The sequence below is a fragment of the Schistocerca gregaria genome, chromosome 2, assembly GCF_023897955.1.
Source record: "Schistocerca gregaria isolate iqSchGreg1 chromosome 2, iqSchGreg1.2, whole genome shotgun sequence".
NCBI classification, from domain to species: domain Eukaryota; kingdom Metazoa; phylum Arthropoda; class Insecta; order Orthoptera; family Acrididae; genus Schistocerca; species Schistocerca gregaria.
Genome location: NC_064921.1, coordinates 185,025,686 through 185,046,088, shown reverse-complemented (window position 1 = coordinate 185,046,088; position 20,403 = coordinate 185,025,686). Strand labels below are relative to the sequence as shown.

At 42.8% G+C, this 20,403-nt stretch overlaps 1 protein-coding gene across 1 annotated transcript in view; it reads left to right on the top strand.

Moving 5' to 3' along the window:
• Positions 1-20,403, top strand: part of LOC126336648 (probable G-protein coupled receptor CG31760) — a 1,468,739-nt gene that overhangs the window by 1,003,372 nt on the left and 444,964 nt on the right. The window contains exon 3 of the mRNA XM_050000571.1: positions 8,782-8,907. Within this exon, the coding sequence (XP_049856528.1) occupies positions 8,800-8,907 (108 nt within the window). The 5' untranslated portion in view covers positions 8,782-8,799. The remainder of the gene's footprint in view (positions 1-8,781; positions 8,908-20,403) is intronic.

The window sequence follows — 20,403 nt, the reverse complement described above, 5'->3', positions numbered from 1 at the left end:
TGCTGCCTCCCACTGCCAGATACTCCATATCAGCGACCTCAGTAGTCATTAGACATCCTGAGAGAGCAGAATGGTGCGTTTCACGGAACTCACGGACTTCGAACGTGGTCAGGTGATTCAATATCACTTGTAACATACGTCTGTACGCGAGATTTCCACGCTCCTAAACAGCCCTAGGTCCACTGTTTCCGATGCGACAATAAAGCGGAAACGTGAAGCGACACGTACAGCACAAAAGCGTATACGCCGACCTAGTCTGTTGACTGACAGAGACCGCCGACAGTTGAAGAGGGTAGTAATGTGTAACAGGCAGACATCTATCTAGACCATCACACAGGAATTCCAAACTGCATCAGGATCCACTCACTGCAAATACTATGACAGGCAGGAGATGAGAAAACTTGGATTTCATGGTCGATCGGCTGCTCATAAGTCACACATCACGCCGGTAAATGCCAAACGACGCCACGCTTGGTGTAAGGAGCGTAAACATTGGACGATTGAAGAGTGGAAAACTTCGTGTGTAGAGACGAATCACGGTTCAAAATATGGCAATCCGATTGCAGGGTGTGGTTATGGCGAATGCCCGGTGAACGTCATCTGCCAGCGCGTGTAATGCCAACAGTAAAATTCGGTGACGGTGGTGTTATGGTGTACTCGTATTTTTCATGGAGGGGGCTTGCACTCCTTGTTGTTTTGCATGGCACTATCACAGCACAGGCCTACAATGCTTCCGTTGAAGAGCAATTCGGGGATGGCGATTTCATCTTTCTACATGACCGAGCACCTGTTCATAAAGCACGACTTGTGGTGGAGTGGTTACACCACAGTAACATCCCTGTAATGGACTGGCCTGCACAGAGTCCTGACGTGAATCTTGTAGAACACCTTTGGATACTTTGGAGCGCTGACTTTGTGACAGGCCTCACCGACAGACATCGATATCTCTCCTCAGCCCAGCACTCCATGAAGAATGGGCTGCCATTCCCCAACAAACTTTCCAGCACCTGACTGAACGTATGCCTGCGAGAGTGGAAGCTGTCATCATATTGAATTCCAGCATTACCGATGGAGGGCGCCACGAACTTGTAAGTGATTTTCAGCCAGGTGTCCGGGTACTTTTGAGCACATAGGTATGTGAGAGTCACCAAAATATTTTGGCACTTGGAGGAGAAAGCTGTGAAAAAGTTACGCCGCAACGAAAAAGCCTTTGTTTGACTGAGTGTGATCTCAAACTCGCTTGTAATATAATGACATCCGCGCTAGTATATGTGATTATGGGAAATGAGCAGCGTTCTTTGTTTGTTTTTTTCGATTTATCTGTCAGTCCTGTCTTGCTGAGACGCCACACCACACAACAGTACTACAAGGGATGACGGACAAGCGTTGAGCAGACATCCCCTTCGGTAGATCTGTTGCATTTTTTAAGTTTTCTGCAAATGAAATGCCATCCTTTCTTCACCTTCTAGAAAATATTTTTATGATGGTTCCAATTTCCGTAGTCCGTAATTGCAATCCCTAGAAATTTATTTGGATGAATAACGTTTCAAATTTGTGTCAGTTACCCTGTAGCCAATAATTGGCGGAATTTTATTAATACTCATGTAAAATCCTGCACGCTCTTTATACTCGATAGATAACATATCCCAATACAAGCGAAAAGTAAAAAAAAAATCATTGTTTATTATTTTTGTCTGCTTCTCTGAAAAAAGTGGGGGCGAAAAGTATCACAATTGTGATAGAAATATTAGTTGTATGTTATTAAAATAAAGAATAATGCATATGTTATATATTCATTATCTCTTAAACAATGGTGGTTACAATATCTTTGCTGTGCTATGCGACTGTCCTGGTTTTAAATTTATGTAACATAAATGTGACAATGTGAATAAAACATGCTTTTATATTTTCATTGAAGTTTAATGAAAACAGCTAAGAACATTTTCCAAGCAATGTGAACTGCAACCAATTTGTAACTTCTCAGATAAGTTGCCTGCGAGCACTGACTTGATAGTATTCAGTCATAACATAGCCTCTCAGTCTATAAAGTTTCGAGACAGGGTTTATAAAAAAAATAGAGAAACGTTAAGATGGTGGTTTTAATGTTTCAGATGCTCTGTATAGTCTTCCTTCACGTAACTGCAACATCTAGGAAGTTCATACCGCCAGAAACGTTCTCCATTGGGATTTTATTCGTCTCACACGTCACATTGCCTTGAGGGTCGTTTATGTAGCCAAAGCAGTGACTCTTCATGTGTGCTTCTGCACTTTGTCGTTTCGTGCAACGTTCGTATTGATAACACGGGGTCTTGTTACCAATGAGGAGTTTTTCCAGAAAAGAATTATCCGAGTTGCATTTCAATCAGGTCGCAGCAGGCGTCCACGAGTGTTTTCTTTGTTTGAGACTCAAGATGTGCAGGACAAACTGTGCACATACTTTTCTCTTCTTCAAAACATTTTGTTGAGTCTCTTAATTTAGAGATAATGCCCCATTATTATTTGTGACAGAACAACGTTTACACGCTACGGTCACACATTCACTACTTAATACCGCCTGCACATATCTCTCTGGTCAAAGGCAATGACGGATTAAGCCACTGTGGAGGACTGTAGGAAATAGTAAGAACATGGCCCTTAGCTTTAGGCTTCAAAGCTTAGGAAACGAAATAAAACGGTGAAAAGATATGCACATAAGAACAGATCTAGTAGCATCACTATGAAGATGCAAATAAGGTTTGCTTTAAACACACGCTGTAACGGTCGTGAGCGTTAGTTATCATTGAGACTGGACGTGGTGAACTGATATGAGGCGTGTTTGTTAAGTAAGTGCCGTTTTGAAATTAAAAAAGACGTGCTAAGATATCTCAATAATTTTATTTTTGCATGAAACCCTATACCTTAATCTACGCACCGACGCCATTACAGTCTGCTTCTTCTTGTTTACGTTGTGTACTGAGTGTTTAAGATGCCTCCAATAATCGTGAGTCGGCAGATGGAGGAAGTGGACAATAAGATGAGAGAAAACAGACTCTTTACGATTTCCTCCTTGCGGGATGACTTTCCTAATGTTTCTGGTAGTGTTTTGTACGGCATTGTGACCGAACACTTGAATTATCGAAAATTGTGGGCACGTTGGGTACCGAAAATGTTGACTGATACGCACAAAACCAAACGTTTACAGCCGGCCGGTGTGGCAGAACGGTTCTAGGAGCTACAGTCCGGAACCGCGCGATCGCTACGGTCGCAGGTTCGAATCTTGCCTCGGGAATGGATGTGTGTGATGTCCTTAGGTTAGTTAGGTTTAAGTAGTTCTATTTTCTAGGGGACTTATGACCTCAGATGTTAAGTCCCATAGGGCTCAGAGCCATTTTTTTTAACCAAACGTTTAGACAGTGCATTGACTTTCCTTGAACGGTACCACAACGACGGAGATGATTTTTAAAGCCAAGCTGGCCGTGGGGGCCGATCGGTTCTAGGCGCTTCAGTCTGGAACCGGGCGACCGCTATGGTCGCAGGTTCGAATCTTGCCTCGGGCTTGGATGTGTGTGATGTCCTTAGGTTAGTTAGGTTTAAGTAGTTCTAAGTTCTAGGGGACTGATGACCTCTCCTGTTAAGTCCCATAGTGCTCAGGGCCATTTGAACCAATCTTAAGCCAAACGCTTGCAGGCGATGAAACATGGCCGGCCTACGTCACACCAGAATAAAAGAAACAGTCCATGGAACTTGAGCAAGGGCATCGTTTTGCTGCAAGACAATGCCCGTCCGCATGTGGCGAATCAGACCAAAGATCTCATCACATCTTTTCGATGGGAAACTCTAGATCATCCTCCGTACAGCCCCCATCTTACGCCCAGTGACTGTCATCTGTTCCTCTGCTTGAAGAAACACCTGGGCGGTAAGTGTCTTCAAGACGATAACGAAGTCAAAACAGTGGTGATCCAGTGGTTAACAAGTCAGGCGACAGACTTCTATGAGGGGGGTATTCGAAAACTGGTACAACGCTATGACATGTGCCTCAAAATTGATGGAAATTTTATAGAAAAGTATATTAAGGTACAGGCTTTCATGGAAAAATAAAATTATTGACATATCTTAGAAGTCATTTTTTAAATTCAAATCGGTACTTATTTAAAAAAACACGCCTCGTATTAGTCGAGAAAGCCTTTAAGGTGACGAAGTTGCCATTATCAGTGCCCAATTGAGTTTGAACGAGGTTGTGTAACAGACCCATGAAAAGCTGGATGCTCCTTTTGCAATCCTGTAGAAAGACTTTGCAGGAATGCAGCCCCTCCAAATAACTACTGGCTGCGATGGTCACGGGAAGATACCGACACAAGAACTTTTACAAAATGGTTACTTCAAGGACAGCTCCGATGCTGACGGCCTGTGCCAGATTGCACTCGACTGACCGCAACCCATCGTCGTGTGCGACTTCCACGATGTCAAGATAGAGCTCAATGGAAGGCGGAGTGGGTATCTGTTGTGTTTTCTGAAGAAAGATGGTTCTGTCTCTGTTCCAGTGATGGGGAAAGACTGTTTGGTGTGGAGCCACTTTCTTCAGTGCGAATGTACAACAAATACGTCCGATCTCCTGTGGGAATCTGTAAGTAGCAGACAGGAGTATAATGGACATGGACTGCGGCAGGTGGCCCCCCGGTGGGAGTATGGATCGACCGTGAGGCGTACCGACATTGTCTGTGCAGCTGCGATCACGCAGTGCCCCGGATAGCGCTTGATTATATTTGATAGGAGGATTTATTTTCCATTATTTAGAGTAATATTGTTTATATGGACGCAACATATGAAACTGACTCTTCGGATGGCGGATTCTATGCTGTTCAAGGACTCCCTGGTCTACGTAAGACCTTTGCCTTTTCATACATTCTTATGAAATATACGAACAGCAGCGTGTGGGATTGGCCTGTGACGTTCTCGAAGTTAGGAGCAGAGACACTTTCAAGGATACATGGCGAAGCCATTTAAAATGAAAGTTACGAAAAAACACGGCTGCTTTCATGCAATTTTCGAGAAGATGAACTTTGTGGAACTTACTCCTCTCCACTGACACAAAAAATAACAAAATAAAAAACCAAAAAATTAAATGAATAAATAAAAAGTCATATAGCATTCAAAGAAAAAAGAAAAAAATTAAAAAAAAAACAAAAATAACTAAAAAGTGAACAAAATAATTGGGGCAGAATTTAGCGCGTTGGAAAAAATTTAAAAAAAGATGGAAGAGCGTTAAAAAAAGGACAAGAAATAAAAAAGCATGCAGTGGTTATCGCAACTTCCTAGTGAGCAAGAGATCCCGGGTTCGAATCACGGTCCGGTTCACATTTTCGGCTGTCACCGCTGATTCCGCCTAATGTCCCGCTGCAGCTGATACCAGTCATCCCCCTTCAATTAACATATACTCCAGATTTTTTATTTTTGTGTTCCAATGTTTTTTGCGTCAGTGTTTATAAAGTCAAATCAAACGAATAAAAATGAAGACCACAACCATTTTGATAAGAATTTTTAAAATTACCTTTCTGTAAGTGCTGAACATGCGACCTGCAGCTTATGAGCATTGAACCTAAACTGTTATACAACGGAACTACTGACTAAATTCTCTTTTTTGATCGCTTTTTTCTGGCAAGAAATTATTTTTGTTCCATTTTCATAAACGAGGGTCCACCAGGGTGGATTGCTGCATGGTGTGAAACCTGGCACCCAACCCTACACCATTGTACCAGTAGTTTCAAAAAATCAATCACATCATAGTGTCTCACTGGCAAACTACTATTTACTATTCGGAAGTAAATGAATTATAACGAGAACAATTTTTATCAGATGAAACATCGATAAACGGCTTGCTCAAACGTACCGCAAGGAAAGTAAATACTGGTACACTGTAGAAAGAATGAACAACTGTAACGGTAGACCTAAAAAATAAATACAATGTCCTCTAATGACTTTCTTGTTGGTAACCAATAGATTCATGTTCCATTTCATCGAGTTATAGCGATTAGCTCGAACTGCTTCAGGGAATACCAGTGTAACAATTAACAAAACACAATGTATTTTGTGACGAGTAGTTAATGTTTCGAGTCATCAGTCTTCTGACTGGATGAGACTCTCCACGAACTCCTCTGCTCTGCCAACCAATTCAACTTAGAGTAACCCCTTTGCAACCTACGTCCTTAATTATTTGCTGGATGTATTCCAATCTCTGTCATCCTCTACAATTTTCATTCTCTTCTGTTCCGGCTAGCTCAAAATCTATGTTTCACTACCGTATAGCGCTGTTGGTAGTGGTAATTTCCTATGGGACCAAACTGCTGAGGTCATCGGTCCCTAGGCTTACATATTACGTAATTTAACTTAAACAAACATACGCTAAGGAAAACACACACACATCCATGCCCAAGGGAGGATTCGAACCTCCGACGGTGGGAGCAAGGCGAACCGTGGCAAGGCGCCCATAGGTCACTCGGCTACCCCTCGCAGTGTGTAGCACTGTGCTGCAAACGTACAATCTCAGAAATTTCTTTCTCAAATTAGGGCCTGATATCAGTAGGCTTCCCTTAGACAGAAACGCCCTTTCTGCCAGTACTAATCTGCTTTTTATGTCTTCCTTGCTCCGCCTGTCAAGGGTTACTTTGCTGCCTAAGTAGTAGCATTCCTTAATATCATCTACATCGTGATCACCAATCCAGATGTTGAGTTTCTCACTGTTCTCATTTCTGCTACTTCACATTACTTTCGTCTTTCTTCGATTTACCCTCAGTCCATATTCTGTACTCATTGGACAATTCATATCATTCATCAGGTCCTCCAATTCTTCACTTTCTCTAAGGATAGCAACGTCATCAGCGAATCATATCATTCACATCCCTTCTCCTTGAATTTTAATTCGCCTCTTGCACCATTCCTTTACTTCCATCATTGCTTCTTCGATACGTAGATTAAACACTAGGTGCAAAGTTCTCAGTTCTTACAACCTTTTTAATCCTAGCCCTTCGTTTTTGCTCTTACACTCTTTATTTTTCCCTTTTTCTCTCTTGGCTCTTGTACATTACCCGTCTCTTGCTATAGCTTCGCCCTACTACATTTAGTAATGCGCTAAAATTCTTACTGCTCATTTTAGATACGGAAATACCAATAGATACGGATACCAATAGATACGGACCAATAGATACCAATAGATACCAATAGATACCAATAGATACCAATAGATACCAATAGATACGGAAATACCAACTACATACAACCTGCCACATTTTTTTTCCCTGTTCTCAGAGTTCCCAATGCTCGAGGTTCGTAGTATCTGCTAACTCTTGCCGTGTGGCTAATCCAGAACTGATCGAATGCATATCTATTGTTTACAGTAGTCAGTTCAAGCTGCCATCGTAGTTACTCCGCAGAATTTGCTTGTATGCTAGCAGTAGAATCAGTCTTGTGACATTGGGCAGACAGTAACATAAATAAATAAAACTACACTAATGGCCAATAAAATTGCTACACCAACAAGAAATGCAGATGACAAACGGGTATTCATTGGACAAATATATTACACTAGAAATGACATGTGATTACATTTTCACGTAATTTGGGTGCATAGATCCTGAGTAATCAGTACCCAGAACAACCAACTCTGGCCGTAATAACGGCCTTGATACGCCTGGGCATGGGGTCGAACAGAGCGTGGATGGCGTGTACAGGTACAGCTGCCCATGCAGCTTCAACACGATACCACAGTTCATCAAGAGTAGTGACTGGCGTATTGTGACAAGCCAGTTGCTCGGCCACCATTGACCAGACGTTTCTAAATGGTGAGAGACCGGGAGAATGTGCAGGCGCTCCTGTCTGTTAAGCAGCGTCAAGGGTAACCGCAGCCATGGTCTCCGAGCTGATAGTCCGTGCTGCTCCAAACGTCGTCGAACTGTTCGTTGTTGTCTTGCAATCGACCCCATCTGTTGACTCAGGGATCGAGACGTGACTGCACGATGCGTTACAGCCATGCGGATAAGATACCTATCATCTCGACTGCTAGTGATACGAGGCAGTTGGGATCCATCACGGCGTTCCGTATTACTCTCCTGAACTCACCGATCCCATATTCTGCTAACAGTCATTGGATCTCGACCAACGCGAGCAGCAATGTCCCGATATGATAAACCGAAATCGCGGTAGGCTACAATCCGACCTTTATCAAAGTCGGAAACGTGATGGTACGCATTTCTCCTCCTTACACGAGGCATCACAACAACGTTTCACCAGGCAACGCCGGTTAACTGCTGATTGTGAATGAGAAATCGGTTGGAAACTTTCCTAACGTCAACACGTTGTAGGTGTCGCCACCGGTGACAACCTTTTGTGAATGCTCTGAAAAGCTACTCATTTGAATATCACAGCATCTTCTTCCTGTCGGTTAAATTTCGCGTCTGTAGCACGTAATCTTCGTGGTGTAGCAATTTTAATGGCCAGTAGTGTAATAAAGTATTTAGAATCTTACTAAAATGTGGCTCGGGCGTCGTATTTGATGTGGGATCTAATACTTCAAAATTCGGTAGTCGGTCTGTTACATTACGAGATTCAGTTTACACTTTTGGGACCAGGCATATCTGAAAGCTCACCCACTAGTAAGTACCCAAAAATTGTTCCTTCATGCGCTTGTGTTACTTGTTGAAGTCTGTATGCAGATGTTCGCTGTAAATGGCTATAGCAGTGTGACGTCTCTAAATGACGTTTGCGGTAAAAGTCTGTGGCAGTGTGTGACGGTGGGTTCCTCTGTTGCAGGACCAATGAGGCCTTGCGATGGGCCAGTCCCGGCTCTGGCTGCAGAGGTCGCTGCTGCTGCTGGTGGCCGCGCTTCTCGGCTGCCTGACGCCCGCCAAGCCAGAGGACGCCGCGACCACGAGAAAGGTGAGCCAGGCTACCTCAGACCACTGTGCACCCGCGACGCCAGTTTGCACATTCCTAAAGCCGAGATAGTTACGACCTATGTTCTACGAGGGTAACTCCAAAAGAAATGCACACTATTTTTGTAAAAATTCTGCATGTATGAAAGTTTTCTACATGTACATCAACATTTATACTCCGCAAGCCACCCTACGGTGTGTGGCGGAGGGCACTTTACACGCCACTGTCATTACCTCCCTTTCCTGTTCCACTCGCGTATAGTTCGCGGAAAGAACGACCTCCGGAAACCCTCCGTGTGCGCTCGCATCTCTCTAATTTTACATTTGTGATCTCATCGGGAGGTGTAAGTATTGAGGAAGCAATATATTCGATACCTCATCCAGAAACGCACCCTCTCGAAACCTGGACGAAAAGCTACACCGCTATGCAGAGCGCCTCTCTTGCAGAGTCTGCCACTTGAGTTTACTAAACACCTCCGTAACGCTATCACGCTTACCAAATAACACTGTGACGAAACGTGCCGCTCTTCTTTGGATCTTCTCCATCTCCTCTGTCAACCCGACCTGGTACGAATCCCACACTGATGAGCAATACTCAAGTAGAGGCAGAACAAGTGTTTTGTAAGCCACTTCCTTTGTTGATGGACTACATTTTCTAAGGACTCTCCAAATGAATCTCAACCTGGCACCCGCCATACCAACAATTAATTTTATATGATCATTGCACTTCAAATCGTTCCGTACGCATACTCGCAGATATTTTACAGAAGTAACTGCTACCAGTGTTTGTTCCGCTATCATGTAATCATACAATAAATATCCTTCTTTCTACGAATTCGCAATACATTACATTTGTCTATGTTAAGGGTCAATTGCCAGTCTCTGCACCAAGTCCCTATCCTTTCCGCTTGTTTTCAAACTTACTTCAACCTGTTCCCGTGAGTGGCCCTGTCACAGCATGTCTTCAAGGTGTCTGCTACACTTGACGTTCGTCAGAAGCAACGTGCTGTCATAGAATTCATGTGCTGTAAATACTAGACAGTCGGAAACAACCACAAGAGGTGGGAAAAGGTGTATGGAGATGCTGCTGTCGATCGCAGTACAGTTAGTCGGTGGGCAAGCAGGTTACGTGATGAAAGAGGGCACGGCCATATTGAGGATTGTCCTCGCAGCGGCAGGCCTCGTACTGCACACTCTCCACGCAATGTGCAGAGAGTTAACGAATTGGTGACTGCTGACAGACGCAACAGTGATCGAATTGTCGCACTACGTTGGGATAGGGAAGGAAATGTTTGCAGAATACTGAAAGCGTTGGCGTTAGAAAAGGTTTCTGCCAGATGGGTTCCCAGGATGTTGACAGTCACTCACAAAGAAACAAGAAACCCTGTATGCAGCGTACGTTTGGAACAGTACGAGAATGGTGGAGATGAATTTCTTGGAAGAATTGTGCCAGGTGATTAAACATGGCTCCATCATTTTTGAACACAGACGAAGAGGCAGTCAATGGAGTGACATCTCTCAAATTCACCCAAGAAAAAAAATTCAGAACCACACCTTCTGCTGGAAAAGTTATGGCTACAGTGTTTATCGATTCCCAAGGACTCTTGCTTGTGAACATCATGCCAAGTGGAACCAGCATCAGTTCTGATGCATATGTGACGACACTGAAGAAACTTCAAGCTCGACTGAGTCGTGTTCGACCACATCGGAAAAAGCAGAATGCTTTGCTGTTGCACGACAATGCACGGCCACATGTCAGTCAAAAAAGAAAAAAAAACATGGAAGCGATCACAAAACTCGGATGGACAACACTGAAACACCCGCCTTACAGTCCTGACGTGGCTCCATGTGACTATCATCTGTTTGGGAAACTGAAAGACTCTCCTCGTGGAGCAAGGTTTGAAGATGATGACTCCCTTGTGCACGCTGCCAAACAGTGGCTCCAACAGGTTGGTCCACAATTTTACCGTGATGGTGTACAGGTGAGGGTTTCAAGATGGCGTAAGGCAGTTGAGAGGGGTGGAAATTATGTGGATAAATAAAAATATTGTTCCTAAAGGATGTATCTACACACTGTAAAACTTTCAAACATGTAAAATAAAAGATGGCTTTTTTTTTTAAGTAGTGTGCATTTCTTTTGGAGTTACCCTCGTAGTTCAAACTGTGCTATATTATTTCCTGAATATCCCCTCAAGATTCACTTACGTACTGTATTCACGACGTATGATGCTGATTTACACGTCCTGCAAAAAAGAAATGTGGAGCACCCTGTAAGCGAGTGGAAACGAAACGAAACATCACCAGATGAGACGATATGTTATTTCGACGATCACAAGTAACTTAGCAACATGAGTCCACTTTCAGTATGACGTAGCACCCTCTCTCACCTGGATACTGATTCAGTTGAAAAGGTTCTATGCTATTCCGAGGAAAGGTGACCCACCACTCATATAACTAGTCTTGGATACTGGCACTGAGATGGAGTTCACGTCGGAGCTGTTTCCACGTATGTTCTATTGCGAACAGATCTGCGGATCTTACTGATCAGCGGTGTAGCTCAACACCATGCAGACAGTTCATAGCTACATATACCATGTGTCGATGTACATCATTCTTTTGAAAACACCCACCTCAGAACTGTCACATGAAAGGGAACACAGTAGAATGTAGGATATCAATGACGTAGCATTGTGCAGTAAGAATTCCCTCAAATCCTATCAGCTGTGACCTAAGCTCATACTCAGTGGTTCATCACGCCAAAATACTATGGGTGACACCGTGACCATGAGAGAAAGATAGAATAATCGATGAAAGGATACGTTATACGAGACGTAGCGTGGTAGGGGGTCTACAAAATCTGCAAAGGGAAATGCAAAGGCTCAATCTAGTTACAGTTGGAGTCAGTGAAGTGAAACGGAAAGAAGATCAGATGAGTATAGGATAATATCAGAAGCATCAGGAAATGGTATAACGGGAGTAGGATTCGTTATGAATACGAGGCTAGGGCAGAGAGTGTGTTACTGTGAACAGTTCAGTGATAGGGTTGTTCTTAGTAGAATCTACAGCAAACCAACACCGACAACGATAGTTCAGGTATACATGCCAACGTCGCAAGATGAAGATGAAGAGATAGAGAATTTATAAGAGGATATTGAAGCGTAATACAGTACGTAAATGGAGATGAAAGTTAATAGTCATAGCAGACTGGAATGCAGTTGTAGGGAAACGAGCAGAAAAAAAGTTGCAGGACACAATCCGCTTGGGACAAGGAATGAGAGAGGAAAAGGCTAATTGAGTTCTGTAACAAATTTCAGCTAGTAATAGAGAATTTTATATCTTATTCCCTCTTCTGTTCAATTCAATATCCAAGGATTTCTACTACGCTTCGTCTTTTTACCTATTCTATCACCTGTTGCCTTCACTATTTCATTTCTCAAAACTACTCATTTATTCTACAGCACGCCCTTTCCCGTTTAATCACACGTTGCCTAACGCAACCTCTGAAACTCTCAACAATCTCTCGTTCTTTCAACTTATATAAGTCCCACATCCTAAATATTTTACCATTTTGCATTTTCTTAAGTTCTAATTTACTGTTCATGAACAGGACACGCACATGAATTTGTGGAGAGTGGAGTGAACTGGTGGTACACTCAAAGCCACAATAATATTTAACACTTTATTGACACTCAGTAGCCAAACATGGGAAAACAACATTAGCCGAACAGTCAGACTGTGTTCTACCAAGGTATCTGACAGCCATATTTTGAATCAGTATTTCATAAATATCCCTTTTAAAAAGCTTTTAAAAATAGCATTTTAGAATGCTTGAGTGCTTTGACCGCCAAACTTTTTATGAAACTAAAGACAGATACAAACGCCGGCCGGTGTGGCCGAGCGGTTCTAGGCGCTTCAGTCTGGAACCGCGCGACCGCTATGGTCGCAGGTTCGAATCCTGCCTCGGACATGGATGTGTGTGATGTCCTTAGGTTAGTTAGGTTTAAGTAGTTCTAAGTTCCAGGGGACTGATGACCTCAGAAGTTAAGTCGCATAGTGCTCAGAGACATTTGAACCATTTGAACAGATACAAATATGAAGCATTCACGAATCATTGTAAAGTTATTAACATATATTCATAATTTCCATTAACACGTTCTGTGCTCGTATCTTCCAAGCCTTTAAAAAGACAAAAAAATGTTAATCTTTTAAAATTAAAAGAATATTTAAACTTCCAGACCTTAAATTGAGGAAAATTCGTCAAATAAGGTAGCCTTCATTAAAATCAAACCCCAGTTACTGTTTGATAGTTGTTTCACAGTGAACTACTTTACAACGACGTACATAGCTTCTTACATTTTTCTTTTATATGTCCCACTACTGGGACGAAAGTATAGTTACTTACAGTTATTCACTTCTATTACTGGTAGTTCGCAAAATTACTCATGCCGTCTTGGTCTGGCTTCGACATCGACAAGGTACCTCTAGAAGCATACCACAAGATACAAGTCAGTTCACTGCATCGCAAAATCTCGTCGGACTGAAGGTTGTGTAAATGAAAACACAAGTTGCTTGGAAAGCCTTTTCTAGGAGTCCTTAGACCAATGGATTTTCTCAATACAGTATCCCGTTATCCCGTCACACTTCTAACAGAGACATGTTCGTATTTTCTCTTAGTCCGTCGTTTTCTGACTGGTTTGACACGGCTCACCACTATTTTCTTTACCATACCAATCTTTTCATCTCTCAGAGTTGCACTTGCAACCTACATGCTCAATTATTTACTGGGTGTATCCAATCTCAGTTTTCCTCTACCGTTTTTACCTTCTACAACTCCCTCCAGTAGCATGGAAGTTATCCTCTCATGTGTCAGAAGATGCCATATCATTCAGTCCCTTCTTCTTGTTTGTGCTTTCCGTATATTCCTTTGCTTGTTGATTGTCCATAGAACCTCCTCATTCCTTACCCTATCATTCCACCTAAATTACAGCATTCTTCAGTAACACCACATCTCAAATGCTTCGACTCTTTTCTTTTCTGGTTTTCCCACAGTACATGTTGCACTACCATACAACGCTATGCTCCAAACATATGTTCTGAGAAATATCTTCCTCAAATTAAGATCTATGTTTGATACTAGTAGACTTCCCTAGGTCAGGAATGTGCTTTTTCCAGTGGTCTTGAAAGGAGGGTATAAGATGAACATCAACAAAAGCAAAACGAGGATAATGGAATGTAGTCGAATTAAGTCGGGTGATGCTGAGGGAATTAGATTAAGAAATGAGACACTTAAAGTAGTAAATGAGTTTTGCTATTTGGGGAGCAAAATAACTAATGATGGTCGAAGTAGAGAGGATATAAAATGTAGACTGGCAATGGCAAGGAAAGCGTTTATGAACAACAAAAATTTGTTAACATAGAGTATAGATTTAAATCTCAGGAAGTAGTTTCTGAAAGTATTTGTATGGAGTGTAGCCTTAGATGGAAGTGAAACGTGGACGATAAATAGCTTAGACAAAAACAGAATAGAAGCTTTCGAAATGTGGTGGTACATAAGAATGTTGAAGATTAGGTAGGTAGATCACGTAACTAATGACGTGGTATTGAATAGGATTGGGGAGAAGAGACGTTTGTGGCACAACTTGACCAGAAGACGGAATCGGCTGGTACGACATGTTCTGAGGCATCAAGGGATCACCAATTTAGTATTGGAGGGCAGCGTGGAGGGTAAAAATCGTAGAGGGAGACCAAGAAATGAATACACTAAGCAGATTCAGAAGGATGTAGGCTGCAGTAGGTACTGGGAGATGAAGAAGCTTGCACAGGATAGAGTAGCATGGATAGCTGCATCAAACCAGTCTCAGGACTGAAGACCACAACAACAACAGTGTGCTTTTGATGTGCTCCTTGCTGAAAACGTCATGGGTTATTTTGCAGCTAGATAGCATATTTTCTTAACTCCATCTACTTCGTGATCGCCATCCCTGATATTATGTTTCTCAAAAGTTGGTTCAGATGGTTCAAATGGCTCTGAACACTATGGGACTTAACATCGGAGGTCGTCAGTCTCCTAGAATTAGAACTACTTAAACATAACTAACCTAAGGACGTCACACACAACCATGCCCGAGGCAGGATTCGAACCTGCGACCGTAGCGGTTGCGCGGTTCGAGACTGTAGCGCCAGAACCGCTCGGCCACCAACGGCCGGCATTTTATGGAAGAGCTGTTACGCTGATTGTGCGATATCTGCTCTCTCCTCTGCATTTAAATGTGTAATTCCCATTGCACTCTTAGCACTAGCACCCTTGATTTTAAGGATCTTTTGACTGTTTCTATATGATAAGTCGGTCCTTGCAACAGTTATTTCTTTTCCTATTTCTTCACATTTCTCCAGCAGGCATTCCGCCTTAGCTTCCCCGCACATCCTGTTCATTTCGTTTCTTTGTGGCTCGTATTTCTGTATTCTGAACTTCCCTGAACACTTTTGTAGTTCCTTATTTCATCTATCAACTGAATTATTTCTTGTGTTACCCATGCTTTCTTTGCAATCATCTTCTTTGTGTCTACGTTTTTCTTTCCTGCTTCTGTGACTGTTTTTTTTAGAGATGTCCATTCATCTTCAGCTGAACTGCCTATCGATCTATTGCTTACTGCTATATCTACACCCTCATAGAACTTCAAGCTTTTCTTCTTACTGCATAACCCACTTCTTCGTGCATTGATTCGTCCTGACAAATTCGTCTTAAACTTCAGCCAACCCTTCATCATTATTAAACTGTGATCTGAGTCTGTATATGCTCCTGGGCCCGCCTTACAATCCAATATCTGATTTCGGAATCTCTGCCTAACCATGATGTAATCTGACTGATATACTCCCGAATTTTCCAAGTGAACCTCTTGCTCTTGTGAGTCTTGAACCGAGTATTCACTATTACTAGCTGAAATTAACTGTAGAACGTAATTAGTCTTCCTCGTCTTTCATTCTTAGTACCAAACACATGTTCTCCCATAACTATTTCTTTTCTTTTCTCGTGGTCACCTACCCCTTGCTAGTCTCTTTCAGGATATCCGAATTGGTGTCTATTTCGAAATCTTTTGCCAATGGAGAGGTCAGGGAAACTTTCTCGTTACAGATCACATGTCCTGTGGATACACGATAAGTGCATCCTCATGCCGCTGGTATTGCTGGTTCTTTCTTGTTTAGGAGCAGTTTTCCATCCGGAGAGCAAGAGTGTGCCCTGAAACTCCGTCCACTTCTTCACCCTGTTTGACAAGGCAGTTGGCTGAATGAGGACGACTTCTTATCCCGGAAGTCGTCTGGCACTTCGTCCATTGTCTTTAGCGAGACTTATACCCGGAACCCCCTGCCTCAAAAATTCCAAGGTTGGCTTATCGGATATCTGTCCATTGTAATCGACAACCATTTCCTGTCTTCTTCATCACAATTGCGACTCCCTATCGACGTGTCTTCCTTGACACTTGAAGGTACCGGTACCCGCAGAGAATCCAAACACTGTCTCGTCCGGTCCACCTCGCCTGCACGTCCACTCCACAATCATCTCTTGTCGCGCAGACAGCGGTACTCGCAGTCGTTGACCTGAAGCTGCTATCCAGCCAATCTGATTGACTCTCTCCTGCCCCCCCCCCCCCCCAACCAATAACAGTACATCCCGCACTCTACAGTGATTGTCTGTGGGAGAGTGACAAAAAAATCGTTCAAATAGCTCTGAGTTCAACAGTCCCCTAGAACTTAGAACTACTTAAACCCAACTAACCTAAGGACCTCACACACATCCATACCCGAGGCAGGATTCGAACCTGCGACCGTACCGGTAGTGCGGTTCCACACTGAAGCGTCTAGAATCGCTCGGCCACACCGGCTGGCGGAGATTGACACCGGAAACGCCTCAGATGTGATAAGAAAAACAATCGACCACATAATATGGTTTTCTTCATAAGCAATAAATTATGGTCAGATTCCACATCTGTCTGTCATTTTAAAATTTATTTTCGATATCTCTGTCTACATCTACATCTGCATGATTACTCTGCTATTCACAATAATGTATCTGGCAGAGGGTTCAATGAACCACCTTCAAGTTGACTCTCTACCGTTCCACTCTTGAACGGCGCGTGGGAAAAACTAGCACCCTGTCGTACCATTATTTGATCTGACAGCTTCCAGTGGCTCCACGTCTCATTCATGTGGATGGCGTTCTTACATGATTATTAAGACAAGCGTTAGAAATGATTACCGGCCGGAGTGGCCGTGCGATTCTAGGCGCTTCAGTCTGGAACCGCGTGACCGCTACGGTCGCAGGTTCGATTCCTACCTCGGGCATGGATGTGTGTATCCATAGGTTTAATTAGTTCTAAGTTTTAGGAGACTGATGACTTCAGAAGTTAATTCGCATAGTGCTCAGAGCCATTTGAACCATTAGAAATGATTACATACGCTCCACGCCAAATTCTGCAATGCGGATTCCTCTTTCCTTCCATTCCCCCAGAACATATTCTCCTTGTATTTGTCCTTCTTTTTCTTTACCTACAAACGGGTTTCACTCCTACATCACAGTTAATCATCTGACTGTCTTAGCCATCTAAATAATTTCCCTCGTCTCATCATAGATTCTTTCTCTTCATCACCAGTGGATTAGTATGCGTATATACTTGTACTACTGTAGTGGATATTCGCTTCGAGCCTGTCTTGGCAACCATAATGCGCTAACTTGCTGACCATAGTAGCATTACCACATTCTTGTTTTGTTATCCATTATCAGTCCTACCACTCTCCAGCGTTACCCCTATTTCATTTTGTATTTATAACCCTGTAATCACCAAATCATAAGTCCTGCCATCACACATCACTAATTCCCACTACATTCAGCACTAACGTATCCATTTTTCTTTTGAAATTCCCTAACGACTCCAGCTAGTTTCGTTTTTCCTGAGTGGTCAACACCAAGAGATCTAAATGGTAAGCTATTTCATCGCTGGAATGTTTTACCCAATCGGCTGCCATTATCACTAAACAAACAGAAGTGCAGCATGTTCTTGGGAAAATAGCGGCTGTAGTTTCCCCTTGCTTTCAGCCGTTTGCAGTACCACACCGCAATAGCTAACCTTACAAGGAATCATCTATGTTGTTGTCCCTGCAACAACTGAAAAGGCTGCTGTCCCTCTTCAAAGACCACATATTTCACCTCTCCGAATATACCCGTCCACTGTGGTTGCACCTACCGTATGGCTACCTGTCTCGTGGAGCAACTGAAGACATCTCGCCTCGGAAGGGTCCGTGGTTCTTTGACAGAATGACCTCCTCCTCGCCAGACAGTACGGAGTCTGAAAGCATCGATCATGAGAAAGCCAGTTCTTTCTTTTGTGTAAGCCTTCAATCAAGGCACTCGGGTGGATGCAGTGTTCTCGAACTCTGAAAGTCATTTAACTCCTGGTCACGTCCAAGTGTATTATTAAAAGTTGATCGCATCGAGTAACAAGCAAAATTTGTGACTGGTCTACGATTTTTTGGTGAGGAGGGGGCAGCAAGTTACGCTGGATGGGAAGTCATCGACAAATGTAAGAAAATTTCAAGTGTACTACAGCGACATGTTTCTTACACTTACTGTTACGTTTTATGTTAATGATCCTTCAGACAATATTACAAATGTAACCTCAGGCTTTTTGTAGATGGTGCAGGTATCTAGTACTATGACGTACTGTCTGAAAGAAGATGGACAAATATTCAATCAGAATTTGGTGACATTTGAAAGGGATGCAAAGACTGGATACTTTAGCAGCCATTATATTTAGCTCCAAGATTCACACTTCAGAGCAGTTGAGATTGCAGCATTAAGCAGATGACGCAATAAACAATGTGAAGTACCAGTAGCAGATAGTATGACGGTACCCCTTACGTTGGAACGACCGTCCGAATTGTAGTCCATCACTGTGTGTTCGGAGGCAGCTCACTAAAACAATAATTTTCAGTCATTAATATTATAAAAACTATGCATTACATTTTATTGAAAATCAAATACAGTCATCTCTAAATTGCAGGCTATCGCCCATTTATTTCAAAAACCATAGCAATAAGCAAACTAAGAACAGAATTTAAATGAAAGGAAAGGCGGTGCACTTCGGGTATCTTTATGTTCCGTCTAAACTGTACTCCATAGCTGAGTGGTTTGCACTGCCTAATCATTACGAAACGAGCAGTCGTGAAGCACATGGACGGGGTTTATTTCAATTATTGATGATAAGGGATCTAAGGCGGGTCCGCCAAATGTAGGGGGGTTTTAACAAAAATGCTTTTACATGTTCACTTTCCCTACTGGATCGGGTCGTAGGCTCTGGCTGAAGGCCTGTTATGAGACCGAACCTGTTAATTAAAACTGCCTCTTCACTAACTTTTATTAATATTTAATAACTAAATAATGTTCAGGGAACTGATCACTACTAAACAAACAAGGAAAGCATTGAACATATTTATTGAACAATAACCTTCCTAACATCAAACTGAACAATGACGCACATTTATAAGTGATAACATCAAGCTAGTAATGGCAATGGCCCTCAAAATCCAAAACTAACTCTTAAGGTCCGATAACGCATCTGTACTTGTTATTTTCTACTCTCTGCCCTTGTCAGACGGCATAAAATACGTCAGACAAACCTACTTCAATTACCGTTTTCTCAATAATAGCGTGACTGGAAAACTGAGCTCTGCTAAACACAGGCGTGCGTAATATCGGATTAAATGACCAAGCTGAGCAACACGTTACCAAACGCAGAGTCGTGGCCAGGTCAGCGAGCTGCCGATGGCGTCTGGTCGTCGACGAGCCTCAACTGTAACAAAAATGAATTCATTTTCGCGAACAGGCTTCCTGTTCGTAAACTCCTATTCAAAAGATTATTCTGCTTTTTTCCACTCGTCTCGCATTCATTAAGACGGGACTCTCCGGCCCATAGGCGGAATCCAGTAACGTCTTTAATTAATTGTGGCTCAAGGAAATTGCTCGGCTCCTATCTGCTTCCTGTGAGACGGTATTCCCAACCGTAATTAGCGGAATCGGCCTGTCTCTAACAGTAAAACATGACAGTTCCTCTAACTGAATACTAGTTTCAGTTGCAGACTTATTCATGGTTCTGCACAGCACACTGAAAATAATTTACTCTTTTACAGCAGAGCCGAAAACACGACGTCCGCTTGCTACAGGTGCTAAGAAGCTTCTCCTTGACAACAGTTCCAAAAGCTTCCCTCTGCAAAAATCAGCACCCCCACGCTATTTGTCGAGCTGGCCAATCCTGTGGCTCTAGACCAGCACTGTTCGCTCCCACTATTATTTCCTGGCTTCTTCCAGCCAATCAAAACATTCCGCGCCTTACTGCGCCTAGAATGTTCTGGAACAAACTGAAACTCCGTTCAAAATTGAACCCACCAATCGTGTCTCTCTGTTCGCCCTCGCGCGGGAAAAGGTCATTGCACTAGCTTAACCGTGTTT